Source organism: Paramacrobiotus metropolitanus, unplaced genomic scaffold, assembly GCF_019649055.1.
Source record: "Paramacrobiotus metropolitanus isolate TYO unplaced genomic scaffold, Prichtersi_v1.0 Parri_scaffold0000018, whole genome shotgun sequence".
NCBI lineage: Eukaryota > Metazoa > Tardigrada > Eutardigrada > Parachela > Macrobiotidae > Paramacrobiotus > Paramacrobiotus metropolitanus.
The window spans coordinates 873,902-889,988 of record NW_026570238.1 but is presented as its reverse complement, the minus strand read 5'-3'; the positions used below and the strand labels follow the sequence as shown (position 1 = coordinate 889,988).

At 38.7% G+C, this 16,087-nt stretch overlaps 3 protein-coding genes across 8 annotated transcripts; all 3 read right to left on the bottom strand.

Moving 5' to 3' along the window:
- Positions 1-4,172: 4,172 nt before the first annotated feature.
- Positions 4,173-6,685, bottom strand: LOC129585769 (uncharacterized PE-PGRS family protein PE_PGRS10-like). 3 transcript variants are annotated; one of them, XM_055478607.1, is made up of 6 exons: positions 6,536-6,685; positions 6,085-6,435; positions 5,745-5,834; positions 5,359-5,601; positions 4,798-5,057; positions 4,173-4,502 (listed from the first exon to the last, which is right to left on the bottom strand). In XM_055478607.1, exons 2-6 carry the CDS (start codon positions 6,344-6,346, stop codon positions 4,395-4,397), a joined length of 963 nt encoding a protein of 320 aa, XP_055334582.1. In that variant the 5' UTR covers positions 6,347-6,435; positions 6,536-6,685; the 3' UTR covers positions 4,173-4,394. The 3 variants fall into 3 exon arrangements, with proteins under 3 accessions (XP_055334582.1, XP_055334581.1, XP_055334583.1); XM_055478606.1 differs by having other exon boundaries at positions 6,085-6,661; XM_055478608.1 differs by having other exon boundaries at positions 4,887-5,057; positions 6,085-6,661.
- A 1,574-nt stretch (positions 6,686-8,259) lies between these two features.
- On the bottom strand, positions 8,260-12,555 carry LOC129585770 (uncharacterized). Of its 4 annotated transcripts, XM_055478612.1 has the most exons (7): positions 12,474-12,555; positions 11,211-11,633; positions 10,751-10,807; positions 10,384-10,620; positions 9,660-9,815; positions 9,355-9,498; positions 8,260-8,764 (listed from the first exon to the last, which is right to left on the bottom strand). In XM_055478612.1, the coding sequence occupies exons 3-7, from the start codon at positions 10,794-10,796 to the stop codon at positions 8,424-8,426; spliced, it is 924 nt and encodes a 307-aa protein (XP_055334587.1). In that variant the 5' UTR covers positions 10,797-10,807; positions 11,211-11,633; positions 12,474-12,555; the 3' UTR covers positions 8,260-8,423. The 4 variants fall into 4 exon arrangements, with proteins under 4 accessions (XP_055334587.1, XP_055334585.1, XP_055334588.1 ...); XM_055478610.1 differs by having other exon boundaries at positions 10,751-11,633; XM_055478613.1 differs by lacking the exon at positions 10,751-10,807.
- Positions 12,556-12,893: 338 nt separating this feature from the next.
- Positions 12,894-15,132, bottom strand: LOC129585806 (uncharacterized). The gene is made up of 3 exons (XM_055478672.1): positions 14,667-15,132; positions 13,643-13,897; positions 12,894-13,388 (listed from the first exon to the last, which is right to left on the bottom strand). Exons 1-3 carry the CDS (start codon positions 14,722-14,724, stop codon positions 13,162-13,164), a joined length of 540 nt encoding a protein of 179 aa, XP_055334647.1. The 5' UTR covers positions 14,725-15,132; the 3' UTR covers positions 12,894-13,161.
- Between the last annotated feature and the right edge of the window lie 955 nt (positions 15,133-16,087).

The window sequence follows — 16,087 nt, the reverse complement described above, 5'->3', positions numbered from 1 at the left end:
CGTGTCATACCATTTTTGTACAGTATTTATTGTTTTATTCACAGTAATAAGTAAAACAATTTTTAATTAGTACTACTAGTACTCGTAGTACTCGAGTACTACTTTTAAGACTGTACCGTAGTAAGCTTTGAAGTAAGGCTACCTAATACTATTGTAAAACCATCGACCTGTGAGTAGCGAAGGAACGTTTTTTAGCGAAAATTGAAAACTGTGCTGTATTTAACGGGATTTGCATTAATTTTATTGATGCTGAACATTTAACCGTTGCGTAGCAACGGGACTTTACTAAATGCGATCTTTTTGTTATAATTATAGCCATTGTCACAGATTGCGAAATCGGCACTGAACACTTAATATTATTATTTAAAAATTAATGTTAACATTTAAAATTATTTTAAAATGTTAACATGTTAAAAAATGTTGAAAAGCAGTACGCGTACTTACACTTGAACTTCCTTTTTCCAAAACCTTTGTCGAAAAAAAGTGCTTATGTAGAATTTAGCAGTAGTAAACTAGTAATCAGAATTCGTAGACCTTTTTTACCTTATGGAACTTTTTTTATTATACAGGTAAAACAGTAAAGATTACACAGATCTTTCCAGTTTTTGCATATGCTTGCCGTTATTCTAATGATAACCGACAGCGATTTCCGCAGTGCAAAGGTAGTCGGGCATCCGCTACGAGTAGGTTATTAATTCAGTTAGGATGCTACTTGTGATTAATTATTAGTTTAGTGATTAATTTTTATAGCACAGTTTTGAGTCTTTTAGTTAGTGTAACTGATACTTTGTACTTTTGAAGTGCTAACGTGCTCCTAATTAGAGCAAGTATTATCATATCCGTTTTTTGAGTACTCGGAAAGGGTTGCCGCTGTGAGTGCTTGTGTTATGTGTACAACAAATTTTGGTACACGCATATACTTGTTTCGGCTGTCCCTTCATAATTATCATAAAAAATGCTTTTAAGGAAATTTTTAGACAGTAAATCACTGCTGAAGTTGCTGGTATGCGTTTGACAGGCAATATCGGCGACTGCGAGTGAAAAAATTGTAGCGAATAAACACGAGACATTCGTATCGACCATGCAAACCGATGCGCGTATGGCCTTTTTATAATTGTTATTGCTCAAATAAAGATCAACAAATTTAATTAGGCACTTTGTTTTGATTTCCTTTTAACTACTACAACGGACAGTATGTGTACTATAATAAGCGGCATTTTAACTGAATCTATTTTTTGCATTCTCAGAATCAGTTTAACACTTTAAATGCAGGCGTAGCCAGGATGCGGTAAAACAAAGCTTAATTAATACTTACTCGTATATGCCGTACGAATGTTTTACAAAGCTCTCCACTAAGAATGCACAATACTCATGTTCTTGTCCCTTTGTTCCTTTTTCAGCATCAGGCCGATTTATGACCTCGCTTACCCGGCATAGACTGTAGAATAATTAGTGCTACCATCTGATTCGCTTTAAAATGAAGGTGGCTCATAAAAGCCTATTACTGAGTTTTGAACTTCAACATCTGTCGTGAGCTTTTGTCTACTTCAAACTCACAATCCGATAAATTAATGTTAGGCTTTTCTGGTACAATTAAAAATGCAAGTTTTGCCTACGTTTATTAATTTGCGAATCATAAGTGCAGTCCATTTAATATAGACATATATAATTTTTACTATTTCTTATTTTTTATACAGCCACAAAGATGGTGTACAACCATTTAAATATCTGCGGAAGGAGTATGTTTAACGGAAATGACAAAATGGTGATAAAATACAATTATACCGGTCATATGGCCGCAAATCTCGCTGCATATCGGTATACAGTATGCGCTAGTTAAACTATCCAGTAATTCCCGTTTATACCTAGCTGTTGTAATTCAGCATTTAAATTTTAATGATTAGCGCAACAATAATGGCACGTGCCGGTCAGGTGTACTGCTTGCTCCAGATTTGACGCTCGCTGTCGTATGCATAGTTTTATCTGGGCTCTATAGCTGCTGCGCATGCCGATTGATAATAACACCTTTCAATGGATGACCTTAGCAATGACCGGATAATAAGGATTGCGCTATTGACGACAATCAACAGAAGATCAAGGCAGCAGTAATAATGGCTAATTATTATGTCATCTGCCGTTAGAAAGGATGAGATTCATGCTTTACGTAATCAGACATTGACCTGTGCAACATGTCGATTGTTGCGCCAGACCGTAAAAACTTCGTGAGGTGTGCTACCAAAACATCTGTTGGTATATTACCGTTATTTAATTCTACGGTGTCCAGGACACCGTGTCCTTATTGTTAGCCAGTGTGAATTATCTACTCGCACTCGTACGAGTATATATAAAAATTAAAAATTGGATAATTGCAGATACAGTCATAGTATTATTTATTGTACAACAGCTAGATATATGTTTTTCACTTGGCTTTAAAAGTGTCAAATGCATTACAGTGGTCTATGTGGCAGCACTGCTGTTAAAATAAGCACATGTACGTCCAATTGTCCATTCGTAATTCGAGCACAAAAGTTTAAGTGAATAAGCGATACACTTGCAGAAAATGCAAAAAAATGGAATTTAAAATAAGGTGTATAGCCCCTAACAGCCCCCTTTGTTATAGCCCTTTTTATAACCCCTAGAAAGCAGCCCTCTTGTTTATAGCCACGCTTTGCTGCACCCCCTTAATTACGGTGCTTTTTATAGATATCTAAATCGTTTTAAAGCGCCATTTTTGCAATTATGTAAGTGCATTTTTAGCAATGCGATAGTATTATGATGATACAGTGGAGCTTGTAAATTAACAATACGTTGAAACTTTGAATATCTGTACAGATACTCTTGTGCGTGTTAGATAGGATTACCGTGATCGTTGAGGTTCAGAATGCACTTCCTCGTATTAACCAAAAATGAAAAAAAGAACCAGTATCTAGCGACCATTATAATTCTACAGTAAGTGCGCTCACTAAAATCCTAAGGAGCAACGACAAAGATACGAGTATCTGCCCCAACATTTCACTGGAGGGTTCCACTGGAGGATGCGGTATCGCCAACCGAGCTACTACAGAAAATTCTGTTTAAAGTGCTAAGCGAAATTCGCGTTGAAGACCCGAACTTTTATTTGCATCATAACTCGCCCGACTAAAAAGGTCACGAAAATCACCATAATTACCGCGAAATGTAAAAAAGTTCATTATAGAAATCGTATTACAGAAAAAGTTTTTAGAAGATAAAAATTTAAGTGGGTGTCTATAAAAACCAGAATTTTTATATTGTGGTGCCTATAAAAAACGGTGTGACTATAAAAAACCGGGTTGGAAACGGGTGACTACGAGCACAGTGATTTCTTTAAAAATATGTAATACTGAAAAATAAATTAAAGAAAAATCACTTTATATGAATGCTTGTACAATACCATTAATATGCCCGATAATTAAGCCGCCAGTTATACTTGTACAAAGTTAAGCGCTACCACTTGTGATCCTGATCATGAAACATATTACGGAAAGCGCAGCTATCTAATTATATTGCGCCACATGATGCAACTTCTGGTGTCTTTTTAAGAACCATCTGTTGCTTGACAATGCATCGTAATCCTGTCGGTCATTCGAGGTCAACTTATTGTCAGCTGCATTCAGTCCCCAGAATTTGTCATCAACTTAATTATGCGCAATCAATGCAGCTTGCGTAATTGTGATTTTGCAGGTCATGGACACCAAGACCACGTAGGTCGTAACTTATTTCTGCCCTGTTGCACTTGTAGGCTCAAAAATAACTGTTACATTTACATTTGAAACAGTTATTAATAGTACTCGTATACTGGAGCTTAAAATTTTTTACTGCTAAAATTAATGTCGTATCGATTTTTCGAGACTGGAATGTAAATTTCGTATCGAGACTGGAATGTAAATTTCCATTGTTTGTTAACTGCTAGCTCCACTACTGAGAGAAATTGCAGCATTTGATTTTTTACAAAGGTTAAAGTACTTTTATGTTACCAGCCAACGATTGTTGCTAAGTTTTACGCTGAAAAGCCAGATCTAAGGATTTTGCCTTTGTTCTGTGCTCGGCACAGGGAAGCAGCAGCAGTAATTTCACAGAAAATCAGTGTGCAATATTATACAATGCACCTCAGCAGTTGCTTACTTTAATACACATGTACAGTATTCGTGCAGATATTTATTTGGTAACTGAAAACTGACGTTGTATTCTTTAACTTACAGTACTAAATTCTGCGAGGTATGCAGATGCTCACCGCTGCAATTTGAGCGAAAAGCGAAATTAACGAAACGAAATAAACAGAAAAGACAACCTTAGCTGTATTATTTAGTCCACGCTGTTAGAAAATTTTTAACGCATCCGACGATCATAAAAATGTACAAAGAAACAACACCAAACTACGATCCCACCAAGTTGCAGCATTTGACAATACTTGGACCTACTAAGCACCGGCACAATGGTATACCCATCTGCGCTCTGCACTGATGAAATGGAATCCACTCAACCTACAAGAAACACAGCGTAAAATAATTAGGATTACGTATACAAGTACGTACATCTCTTCAATTCTGTAAACTAAAATATCGTATTAAGCTATTAGCGATAGAGTCACAAAAAAAGCTTTTTGGAAGGGATCAAGAGTACACGTTTCAAGTAAATATGGTAATTATATATATTTGTAGTAGTATACACACATATTTTGTAGTCCACACATAACCAACCGACACACGGCACTAGGCTGATGATCATAGCACGTCCGGTTTAATTTTAAAAGTTAGGAGTATGATTGATTTCTCTTACATCCCGACTGCATTCCATAGAACCACAAAACATTCTAGCCCATTTTGGACAATGGGCAGGTTCTACCGTGGTTGCACCAGCACCCGCACCTGCTCCGGTGACAACAGGTTCAGCGCCTGGAGGCGGCATCGCTGCAGCCGCTGCTAAGGCGTTCAGTCCAAGCGGCATACCCGGCATGCCGCTTCCGGCGGCTCCTATCATAGAGCGCATCATCATGCTTGGAGGAATCCCCATGCCCATCATAGATCCCATACCGAAAGCTATAATATATAGGCGAATGCGATATTTATCATATCAGTTTTCATTTGTTTTCTTTTTGCTAGTCAGCTGCATGTGATCAGGCCTTGTTACTGTTACAGAATATTTACTTAAAATTACGGCAATAATAAATTAGTTTCTGCAACAGCAGATCTTGCTTTCGCTGCTCGACACAGAATCAATACAATAAGTACGCATCCACCGTAAAAAGATAGTGTCTTTTGCCTTAGTTGATATTCTTCTCATGGTTATTTTTAATTGAAGATTATTCCGTATATTTATTCAATATTACGTAGTACATACGGTTCATATTGGGACTGCCGAAGCCGGCATGGAAGGCGGCTGATCGTGGTGACCCCGAGCCTTCACCTGTTGTAGCGCCGTTTGTCTGGCGACCTTCCATCAGATTCATGAAAGGCAGCATTCCAGCCATAGCTCCCAATCCTCCAAAGCCCATTCCGCTCATGCCCATACCTCCTCCTCCACCCATACCGCCCATACCTCCCATTGATCCCATTCCGGCGCCGCCTCCCATACCCCCCATGCCTGGAAAAACGCTGAAGGTTAATCTATACTGAAGTATGCAATAACAGTACACAACAGTTTGTGGAGTTTAGTAGAAACCTATGTTACTGCATCGCCTTTCTACCAGTTTTCTTTACGCTCCGCACAACCATCTTACGACTTACCACGTAGCTGGTTCATCAAAAACATATTTTCGAAATTCCTTTCCATTGTTTCCCGCATTGCTTCCATGCTAAACCCAGCGGAAGACGGTCCTGGCGGTAATTTGTAAAGTTAATGTAAACGATTCAGCTTTTGATCGTCTCACGATCTAGTAGAAATTAATAAATAAAGAACATAAAAAAATGCCTAACTGCACAAGTAAATTCAGATTACAAAAGCATTCTGATGGGTCAGCAAAAAATTTAAGAGGCCAAGTCATGCAATAACTGAATATCCTTGTAATGTGATAAATAACGAAATCTTCTGTGTGATTGCGCATTTTTAAGTGAATGCAAGCCATACCTCCAGCATTAAAAATAATGTCCACTTGTGATGCGGGATTTGAATGTAGTCCAGTGATATTTGTAGTCAAATTTGTTTTGGATGGATCTCCATTTTGTGTATTCGGTACCGATAAGTCTACTATCATTGGTATCCGAGTAGTAGATCCCGAGGGAAACACCTCTGCCGACAGTTGTTCTGCAGCAGGTGCCACCGTTGCGACGCAAATATAAGGCATCACAACAATCAGTAAACAACATGCCATATACGATTTATCTCCCATCGCAGCGCTAGCGGTGACCTTTCGGAAAATAAGGCCAGCCTACGTTTGGCAGGATTAGGCAGCACGATACAGTTGAGTCTTCAATTTTGCTAAATTAATTGAAAACTAATGAAATCTTGAGATGTATATGTGCAACTCCATAAAATTGTAAGTAATTGATTCTAAATCAAACTCAACGCTAAGTTTTACCCAGAACAACCGAGGAATGGCACAAACAGTAAGCATACGTTGTATCCGCTGCAACGCGCCTAAAGTGACTGACCACTGGATTTGCCGCTGGTACCACTGTATTGTTGCTTTCAGAATCCGTTGCGTACACGCACCGGAAATTGGATACGATTCTACCTGATCCTAAATACGGTACTTCTGGACGGCAGAGAACCTGTTCGGTCAATAGGAGTGGATCATTTTGAAATGCACTGTCCGATGTGCGTACGATTCCCTGTTTCACAATACAATATAATGGATCAAATCGGTGTTGGATAAGTAATTAATACCCGTTATATAGTAACCGTACTTCAGGTTGAATGGACATGTAGATGTGGGCAAGCTCGACATTCAACTTTGGCATGGATGCTGTGGACAATTTCCGAGCTACGTACGTACAGTGGTGAGAGAGTAAAAGAGCTCCGTAAGGTTTGCGCTTTCAAGTTTTATGGGGATCAGATATCCCATCACACATTTTATTATATACGATTGCTAATGCCGCCTGTGATTTTGTTAAGCGCGGTGCGAACACCGACAGGCTATCCAATGTCACTACTGCTTTGATGATACTTCAAGAAAAAAAGACAGTGACCTTTCCAGCACAATGCTGTGATGTAAGACTCTTGAATGAACTTTGCAAATCCAGAGAAATCAATTTTTGCGAGCTGTTTACATGTTAGTGCGTTGCTGGCGTACACGACGTAATGGCAAACGAAAAATATGCAGATAGCCGTTTAAAATTAAAACATTCCAGATGTATTTTATCTGAAGCTGCTCGATTTTTGCTGGGAAAAACGGTCTTCAGTGATAGTTATCACTCAGATTTTGGAAAACTCTGTGAACTTTTACTTAACCACACCAATGTACTTTGCAGAGCTATAATGTTTGCGCGCCAAACTGATACAAATAGGTAGAAATTGGTACGGAAATAAGACGTCCTATACTGAAGCTAGTATGTGTTGATAAGCGAAATAATGAAATACGAAATACCAACAGAGAATGAAATGAGAAAATATTAGGTATACTCGTACTGCACTACAATATTAATTGTGGCAGGCTATATTAATTATAGCTTTCTGTGAAGGACAATAGTTGCCAACTTGCAGGCATTGCGCATGCCACTTATATTGTAAAAGTAATAAAGATATACCGCGTCTATAGTCGTATACCGCGCATTATGCGAATAAAGATACGATCCCAATTGCAATAGAATTTGAGCAGTTTATATGTTACAATAACAAATAGCAAAAAACGTTTTCCTGCATACTTGTACATTTGCTCTATTAACAGAGCAACAACAAATCCGCTTAAAGTTGGCAAAGCAGTTTGATACGTAGTTAGTGCACCCGGCGGTACAGGTCTGTATGGTGCTATTATGATTTAAACTTGACTGGGCGTTAAAGCCGTTTTAATTGCATACTCATAACGCTAAAAGCAACAATAAAAAGCACCAAAACAATGTTATCGTTATAGGCAGCGGATCCAAATCAAGCGAAAAGGAAAAACGGTCTACGATCAAATCCTTGCGACTGGTATAGGCAAGCAAGCCTGCGTAGATACCACGCATATACTCATATATCCAGAAATAATCTTTACACACGTAAAGCATTCCAGTTTTAATTTCGAGAAAAATCTCTTATTGTAAACCCTGCACGCGTGCGTGCAATCCGATCTCGAAAATATAGATAGCATGCATGGATTCTCGGTCTCAGCTTTTTTTTTATTATGCTTTTTAGACAGCTTTAATAGCTAATGGAGCTGCGTTATTCCAAAATTTTAAAGCTGTTTGCAGTTACGGGAAGAAATGTTCTGGTTTAAGAGCGAAATCAGATTTTTCGATGCATGCCCGTTTGAATTAATAACCGGTTCACTAGTCATATAATATTCGGAGCGTACGAAGTTGTAAAGATGCGCGGTTCATCGACGGGCTGGCAAGTCGATAGCCTGCTAGGGTGTTTCCGGCAACATTTACATTGACTCGTCCTGTTTGAATGAGCTGAGGGATGACCAGTCTTTGGTGACCGGTATTCCGGACACCTGGATGATTGAGCGTTCTGGGAGAGGAAATCATAGATGCTGGCTTGGAAGCTAATACAGGTTTGTGCATTAGAGCGGCGGGTCGGCGGTTTGTCCGCTGTCTACTCGGTGCGACCATCAAAGGTGCCATTTTGGAGCGAAGTAACGATTTCGTCAGCTTCTTGAACTTATCATCTAAAAACGTTACACAATAAGCATTACGCATGTGACTGTTTAATAAGTATTTTACAAACCCAGGTCGTCCAATATTATTATCATTGAGATCACCACAATTTTATGTATGGTATAACTAAATATTAGTTATCACGCACGTCGGTAAACCGAGTAGTGTCGCAATAACAGATAACAATATTAAAAACAAGTGCCAACCCGTATTACCGTACCATTAACACTTACAGCAATGAAAAAAATTCTTAAGAACAAAAGAAAAATGAGACTTTAGAATGCCACACAATTGCTGGTTATTGATTAGGATACAGACGAAAACAACAAGAGGACTCGCCACGACCGAATGCCGACAAACGATGATAAACCAGAACCATTAATAAAGGATGCGCGCCCATAATGAACTAAAAAACACTCATCCACAAAGTATCGATCAACTAAGCCCGTTGTCGCAGCACTTTACCGTGCCGGTGCGGATACCGAATATGATAGCCATATTTCTATATGACGCTACGCACAACATCTCTATACGGTGATACGGTATAAAAAAAGACCAACCATTAAGAATGGTAATGGTATCTCTTTTAATTTTGTATTACCGTCTTTGTCGTCATCGTCATCATCATCGTCGATGTCTTGTTTACGTTTATCATCCCCATCGTCTTCGTCAAATTCGTCGTTCCAGTCATCGTCGTCCAAATAAGGATTGCGATTGCCAAAAAAAGTTTGAAATATTGGTGTACCTGCAGTTTTGTGGTACTGTAGTTAGCAACGTACTGTAAATCCAACATTTTCACGTTATTATAGCGCTAACAAGTAAGCGCTATCCTTACTATGTACCTTTTATTATGCTTTCCCATCTTGATCGTAAAAAGTGTCTTATGAGAATGGTTTAATTTTTTACCGATTGTATCCAACAAAACATCGCTGACTCCAGTGGCTACACCGTTTACATCCCTGTGCATGTGCATCTGCGGTGCATGCAAATTTGATCCGACATTAATTGGTGTTCCGACCATAACGTCGTGGTCTGGTAGTCTAGGGATTGCTTCCCATGGATCTAATTTAGTCCAAGCAAGTAGTAAGTGGTTTTCAATGTTTGGTACTAGTGTCATTGTCCAATGCGCCCATGCAGTCAAAAACAGTACGATGCAAAAAAAAACTAATGACTCAATGCACTGCACCAAAAATACGTAGCATTTGAGACAATTGAAAGTGCATTCATTTACGGTTCCGCCTGTATGTAAAAATATTTGGCTACTTATTCCTTGCCGTCAGTAATTAACTGCAATACATACGTAACTCGCTGACTTTCAATTTTCTGATAACTTAAGTGGACCTTCGAAAAATTTTTTACCGGAAATCCATTAAATTTAGCCACTGCTGCGAAAAAAAAGAGTTCAGAATTTAAAAAGGAAAAATATTATTAGTTACAAAGGAAAAACAGCACTAACATGCAACTGGATTAACATGTATGTACCCGTATATGCACACGTATTTCATAACTTAATTGACAAACATAAAATTGTGGAGAGTTGTTTCGAATGGTCCCAAGAACTTAAGAAGTAGTTAACGATAAGGATATGTACCTGTAACCGTGCAAATAAGCACTTTTCTTTTTACCTTACCGAGATGCGGGGCAACAAAATTTTCCAGTATTTTCTGGTCGGCACTGTTGATTAGATCTTGTACGACCGGAATGACGGAGTGCTCATTAGTTAGCTGAATGGCAGAAGTGGACAAGTGGTCGGATAGATAAGACGGTGGTTCGACATAAATTACGGGCACATCGATGCTCATCTGCTTTGACTTTTTTGCATCCGTTGCTTCTTTATTTGCAGCGCAGACACATCGTAAAATTAGTGCTAAATACGAAAACAAGCATTTTCTTCTGAATCAAGCGTTTTACACAAAAGCTTGTTTATTGGAATTGATATCGACGTAATCTACTGTACATAGATTACGTCCAGCAGATGGTAGAATTATTAAACTTACCTGTTATAATTACAGAGTGTCCCACATATATCTTATGCGAATTCATTATCTGCAGCTCTGTAACCCATTGGCAAGATGCTGATCAACATGTGCAAAGTAATTGATAATACCGGTGCATGGCTGACTGTAGAAATATCGTTCGATAATATCCACATTATAATAGTTCTTTATACGCGCTCAGGTAAACCATCGGGAGATACATGTTGCATAATTATATAGATAACCACGCCGCACCATTAACAAAATTACTTAGTTAATCTTGTATTCGATTCGTTTATAAGCAGCAAAACATTTGCGGCTCAACGATCCAGTCAGGAAACGCCGCCACGTAGTCTTATATACAATATTATTATGAAAAAATTCTCAGTTGTAGTCGTTATGCGGCTAATGTTGCACAGTAACAAGGTAAACAAGAAAATCAATATTGTGGTGACCGTCGGCTAAAACAATTGCGGATTACCTGTGCACCTGACCACCCACTCTTCCAAGGTCGAGCTCGAGACTGCTCGTCTGACTTGTGAGTGTCAGCCGTAATATATCGCCACATTAGTGCATCGCGGGTATTGGACTCACGTATCTCCTTCGAGAACGAACTTACTGGGTTCCTAAGGCCCACGTCATTCTCAAGGGTAAGATGTGACCTTTTGTACTGGATTCCATTTCAGCCTTATTCCACTTCCACCGCTCCGCAGCATCAGGGTCCGCCCGTCAGTCAACGGCGAGTAAGTATTAATGCAATTGTCGAAAGTTGTGCGGACTGTTATAATGCTGGATACTACTGACCACGGGTCCATCACGTGTGTCGCTCGATCGCGATGTACATGTTGTACAACACACCAGCTATCATTATGTGTCATCAGCTCCAAGAAAGCCCGCATTAGTTCTAAAGAAAACATTAAAATTAAAACAGCCTGTTAACATAGCAATTAGATTACATGTTTTTTGTACCGTAACTGGCCACAAATTAACGTAACGATAACGAAAATATATATCTGAATTTTGAGGTAGCTTTAAAACAAAAACATGTTTCACAGTGAGTGTTGTATTACATCGTAAATATTTACGAATAATTTACAAAAAAAAGCGAATATTTAAATTTTTCTTTGAAAATAGACAAAAACGGCTTCGCGAAAATGTACGTGGGTAGAAATATTGCACGTACATGCGTAAAAAAATCGTCTACGCGCAAGCGGATGTTATAAAAACAAGTTTATCGTACTTAAGAAAATTTGAAAAAACGTTGTCGGTGATCCATAGACCATATTATACAATATGTATACAATGTGACCTCAAAGACGGTATCCCGGTTCTACGGCCAGCAATTTTTTGACGTGCTTTAGACATCGTCGGAGCACAACACGCCGTCTTTAGAACGGCATGTTTCAGTATACTTATGGAGCCCCTTTTTATGTACATTTTCACGTCTAAAATACATGGTCTACGTAACTATATTATGGCTTTTTGAAACTCAAAAAAAAACCATCCAAAGGACATCTTTTGGATGAAGTAGACATGGGCGCTTTTTTCTCGAATAGAACCGGGTATAAATCATTAGTGTACGAATTAGTTACATTGTTATTAACTTATTTTGTTATAACGTATATGCAGTAAAATAACGGATTTACAGTTTTCAAAAGTAAACGGAAGATGATGAAAGTATCCCAAGAGTCCTACGGTATAGCTATCAATTTATGAAAACCCTACGAAAATACCTCATACATACCTGTACGGCCGTACCACGGTATGTCAGCTGTACGGCCGTACCACGGTATGTCAGGGTATGTCAGTATCTATAGAAGTACTTCTACAATATTCTACAAGTACAGGTAAATATTGTGCAGATATACCTACAGATACTACGAGTATAAAGTCAATTTTAATTGTCGGCTTTCCTGTAGATTAATGGTCGTCAGATTAAAAGCTCGATAATTTTTACCGCCCTCATTATCCTGGCATCTGTATATCCAGTAGCGTCGCACTTGCTCGTATTTTGCGACCTGAGGCAGATATGAGACCAAGAAGTCCATTTTGTGATCAGATATTAGCAGTAGATACCTTAGAAAGACAATTCCGGGAACACTGTTTTGAAACTAAGCTTTTCTTTGGAGTCACACAACTGACACAATACACAAATTCGCACACCTTCCAGTATCCATACCGTTTCATTTCGGTTCCGTAAAACAGTATAATATAAATGCAACACCTTTGACTTCCACTGCAGCTGTCAAAATAATTAAGAAACCTACTAAAAACACAGACACAAACAAGTGACACTAGGAGCCGAATACCGAAATAAAGCGCTGATCAATAACCGCGGGGCCACATGATGACAACAACTGACTATTTTCAACAATCACAACAGCAACATTCAAAACGCATAGCGAAATTCGGGGTATCAATCTGTCGGCAATTTAAAAGCTTAATACTAGAAGAACAAACAGGAAGCCCAGAGTGATGGAGAAGGACCAAGCAACATTGGCGCCAGTATTGCATTCGTCCGTTAAGCAGTTGTAGACATCGCTTTTGCTGGCTGCGACACCGCGATAATCATTAGGCCTGGTAGAATTCAATCCTTCAAATCCACAAGTTCGGACAACTGACAAAACAGCGTAGCCGTTGTTTTCCTTTTTGGTGGTCACTAGAAGAACAAAAAGTTTGAATCAAGTAAAGTCACAAAATATTCAACGAAATTAATTACAGCGTACATCAAATAGAACTAAATTTTTGAAATTTTAAGCTCGAAAACATTTCCGAAAGATCCAGCACGTCATACGTGACAACAACTAAATTTCGCTTTTCCGTGACCAACATTCATTCAATCAAATTCTGGCCATATTTCACAACACAACAATTATGTACCAATGCACTCTTGTAAAGCCAAATGGCACTTACCGCTTTGCTTTAATTTGCGACAAACGTGAAATTTTTGAGGGGGCACTGGACACGGTTCGGCAGGATAATTCCGCTGTATATCGGAAGAACTGGCAGGAGCACTGTTATTGTACACAATATAACCACCCCGGCCATTACACCACTGATCACAGTCCACCGAAGGAAGCGCAGCAGGATCAAACTTGGGATCGTCTCCACACTTAGGATTAGTCACGCTATCGCAAACAAAACATTTCAGACCGTCCACCCCGTTGCCTACAACAAAGGGAATAAATCTTACAATTCCAATATGTTTATCAGTTTATGCGAAAGAAACTTAAAAACCTAATGAAGCCATAATGTTAATGATCGAAATCTTAGCTTGTCTCTCCTGTCAAACCATCAACCAATAATTCGGATTCAGCAAAAATATTCCGAATTGTGGAACAGAAGTCAGACACTTATCAATTATCATAACTCATCATTTAAAACTTCTTACACACCTCAAAAGTGCCTTTCTCATTAAACAAGTATAAGCTGTACTCGTATAACTAAAAGCAACAACGTTCCAATGATAATGCTACAACAATATTTTCAAGCTTCAATAATGTCAACAATGAAACAGTAAACAGTAACAAACTTAACAATTTGTGCCTCCCAGTGTAGCACCTTACTACAAGTTTTGTATATTTTTTCCTAACTACGGACATAACTTTAAATCTAGTTATTTCAGAAGGAAAAAACTGAAAATTAAAATATTATACAGTAGAAAAAAAAATGCTGCAAGCTGAACATTAATTGCCCACAGGATAGAAGATGTGAAGTAAAAATTAGAAGATGCGAAGTAGACAGTAATTAACGTATTCACGAAATTATTAAAATAGGCTTCGTGAAAAAAAAACAATAAAACAAATTAAATAAACAAGAAACAAATTAATACATTGCACTATTGTGACATTGTCCGTAAACAAATTAATTATTTTAATACGGTGCATTACTGTCCGTTAACAGATTATACACATTCTCTTGTCACACAATTTCATACCTGTAATGCAAAAAAGTAGTGCAAAGGATGAAAGGATAAAAACGTAGGAGATCTCCATCTCAGATGCACGAAACTGTAAGGATAAATACAAAGGGAGGACTCCTAAAAAAGTGGTGGTCCAAATACAAGAAGAACCCAAAGCATGCGCCTCTCTGTTCAAAGCAAATCTGTCGGCTAGGGCTTGAGACTTTACTTAGAACAGTCGTCAGAAGGCAGCATGGAACCTACGCGAAATGTACAGCACGGTACGCTGGAACTTGGAAGTGTGTGGTAATAAGTACTATGATACCGCTCCAAGCGGATTTATCAAATGAAGCAATAAAAGGGGAAATAAGATAAAACTGCAAACGGTAGGGATTCGCAATAAAAGTAGTCTTCACGATTTCGTAATCAACTCACCACTTTTATTAAACCTGATCTAAACGTAATAAAACCCTTGCATGTACTGTACCTTTAGTTTTGTACTGTATATCTATATCGTATAGATTAACCAGTATTAAAGTACTTCAGTATTTATTTTGCCACAGTACTCGTACAGTCGTACTGCTTGCACCACTATCGGTGGATTTTCCACAAGCTCTACTAGGCGCCATCCATAAATTACGTCACGCGAAAATTGAACATTTTTGATACCCCCCTCCCCCTGTGTCACTTATGCTAACAAATCGAGATCCCCTCCCCTGAGCGTTACGTAACAAAATTAGAACCCCTCCATGATGGCTCCATCGATATAGCATGTTGACGTCATAATCGTAACAAATTTTTAAAGCCCCCCTCCCCCTTGTAACAACCAGTAACGCTTTCAGGATCTCCCCCTCCCCCTGCTTGCGTGACGTAATTTATGGATGGCGCCCTACGCCTACAAAATAAGTACGAGTACTTGATAGCACTACTAGTACTACATGGTATTAAAGGCCCAGTTCTGGACCCCATTACGTACCGCTGTGCGATTGTACGAGAAAATAACTTTAAAAGAATAGTCAATTTTAGTGTTTTAGTGTTTTCTCGATAATAAGAGTACCATCAGCTTTTCAAACGGAATAATATGTATAACAATTGCACAGATTCATAGTCTGTTACAGAGTCAGCCCTAAGTCGGCTGTCCGTGGGGATCTCAGCGAAGAGGGCGGTTCCGTGAGGCATTCGCAAAAATGGCGATGGAGCGGAATCGAACCGCTGGCTACCGAGTGAGATCCACGTAGCACAGCCACTGTGCCATCGCCGCTGTTGGCGAAGATCAAGATATTTGTGCTTGAGCTTGAGTCAACCAGGTAGGCGGCGGTATGGGCGGCTGTCGTGGGCACAGAGTAGTCTACTCTAATAAGTCTCTTTTAATAACAATCATTTGTTAATTTTGTGTACTATTAAGCAATAACAGCATTAATATAGATATTTATATGTATCACCGGTACTTCTGATAA

Coding starts and splice junctions, on each gene's coding strand:
- LOC129585769 (XM_055478607.1), bottom strand. CDS start 6,346: ATGGGAGATAAATCGTATATGGCATGTTGTTTACTGATTGTTGTGATG. Junction 5,602..5,744: donor TTTGATGAACCAGCTACGTG/GTAAGTCGTAAG, acceptor GCGTTTTTCCAG/GCATGGGGGGTATGGGAGGC. Junction 4,503..4,797: donor CTATGGAATGCAGTCGGGAT/GTAAGAGAAATC, acceptor TGTTTCTTGTAG/GTTGAGTGGATTCCATTTCA.
- LOC129585770 (XM_055478610.1), bottom strand. CDS start 10,796: ATGAATTCGCATAAGATATATGTGGGACACTCTGTAATTATAACAG. Junction 10,621..10,750: donor ACACTCTGTAATTATAACAG/GTAAGTTTAATA, acceptor TTTCGTATTTAG/CACTAATTTTACGATGTGTC. Junction 9,499..9,659: donor TGTTTTGTTGGATACAATCG/GTAAAAAATTAA, acceptor ACAAAACTGCAG/GTACACCAATATTTCAAACT.
- LOC129585806 (XM_055478672.1), bottom strand. CDS start 14,724: ATGGAGATCTCCTACGTTTTTATCCTTTCATCCTTTGCACTACTTTTT. Junction 13,898..14,666: donor ACTACTTTTTTGCATTACAG/GTATGAAATTGT, acceptor CCTTTGTTGTAG/GCAACGGGGTGGACGGTCTG. Junction 13,389..13,642: donor TCGCAAATTAAAGCAAAGCG/GTAAGTGCCATT, acceptor TTGTTCTTCTAG/TGACCACCAAAAAGGAAAAC.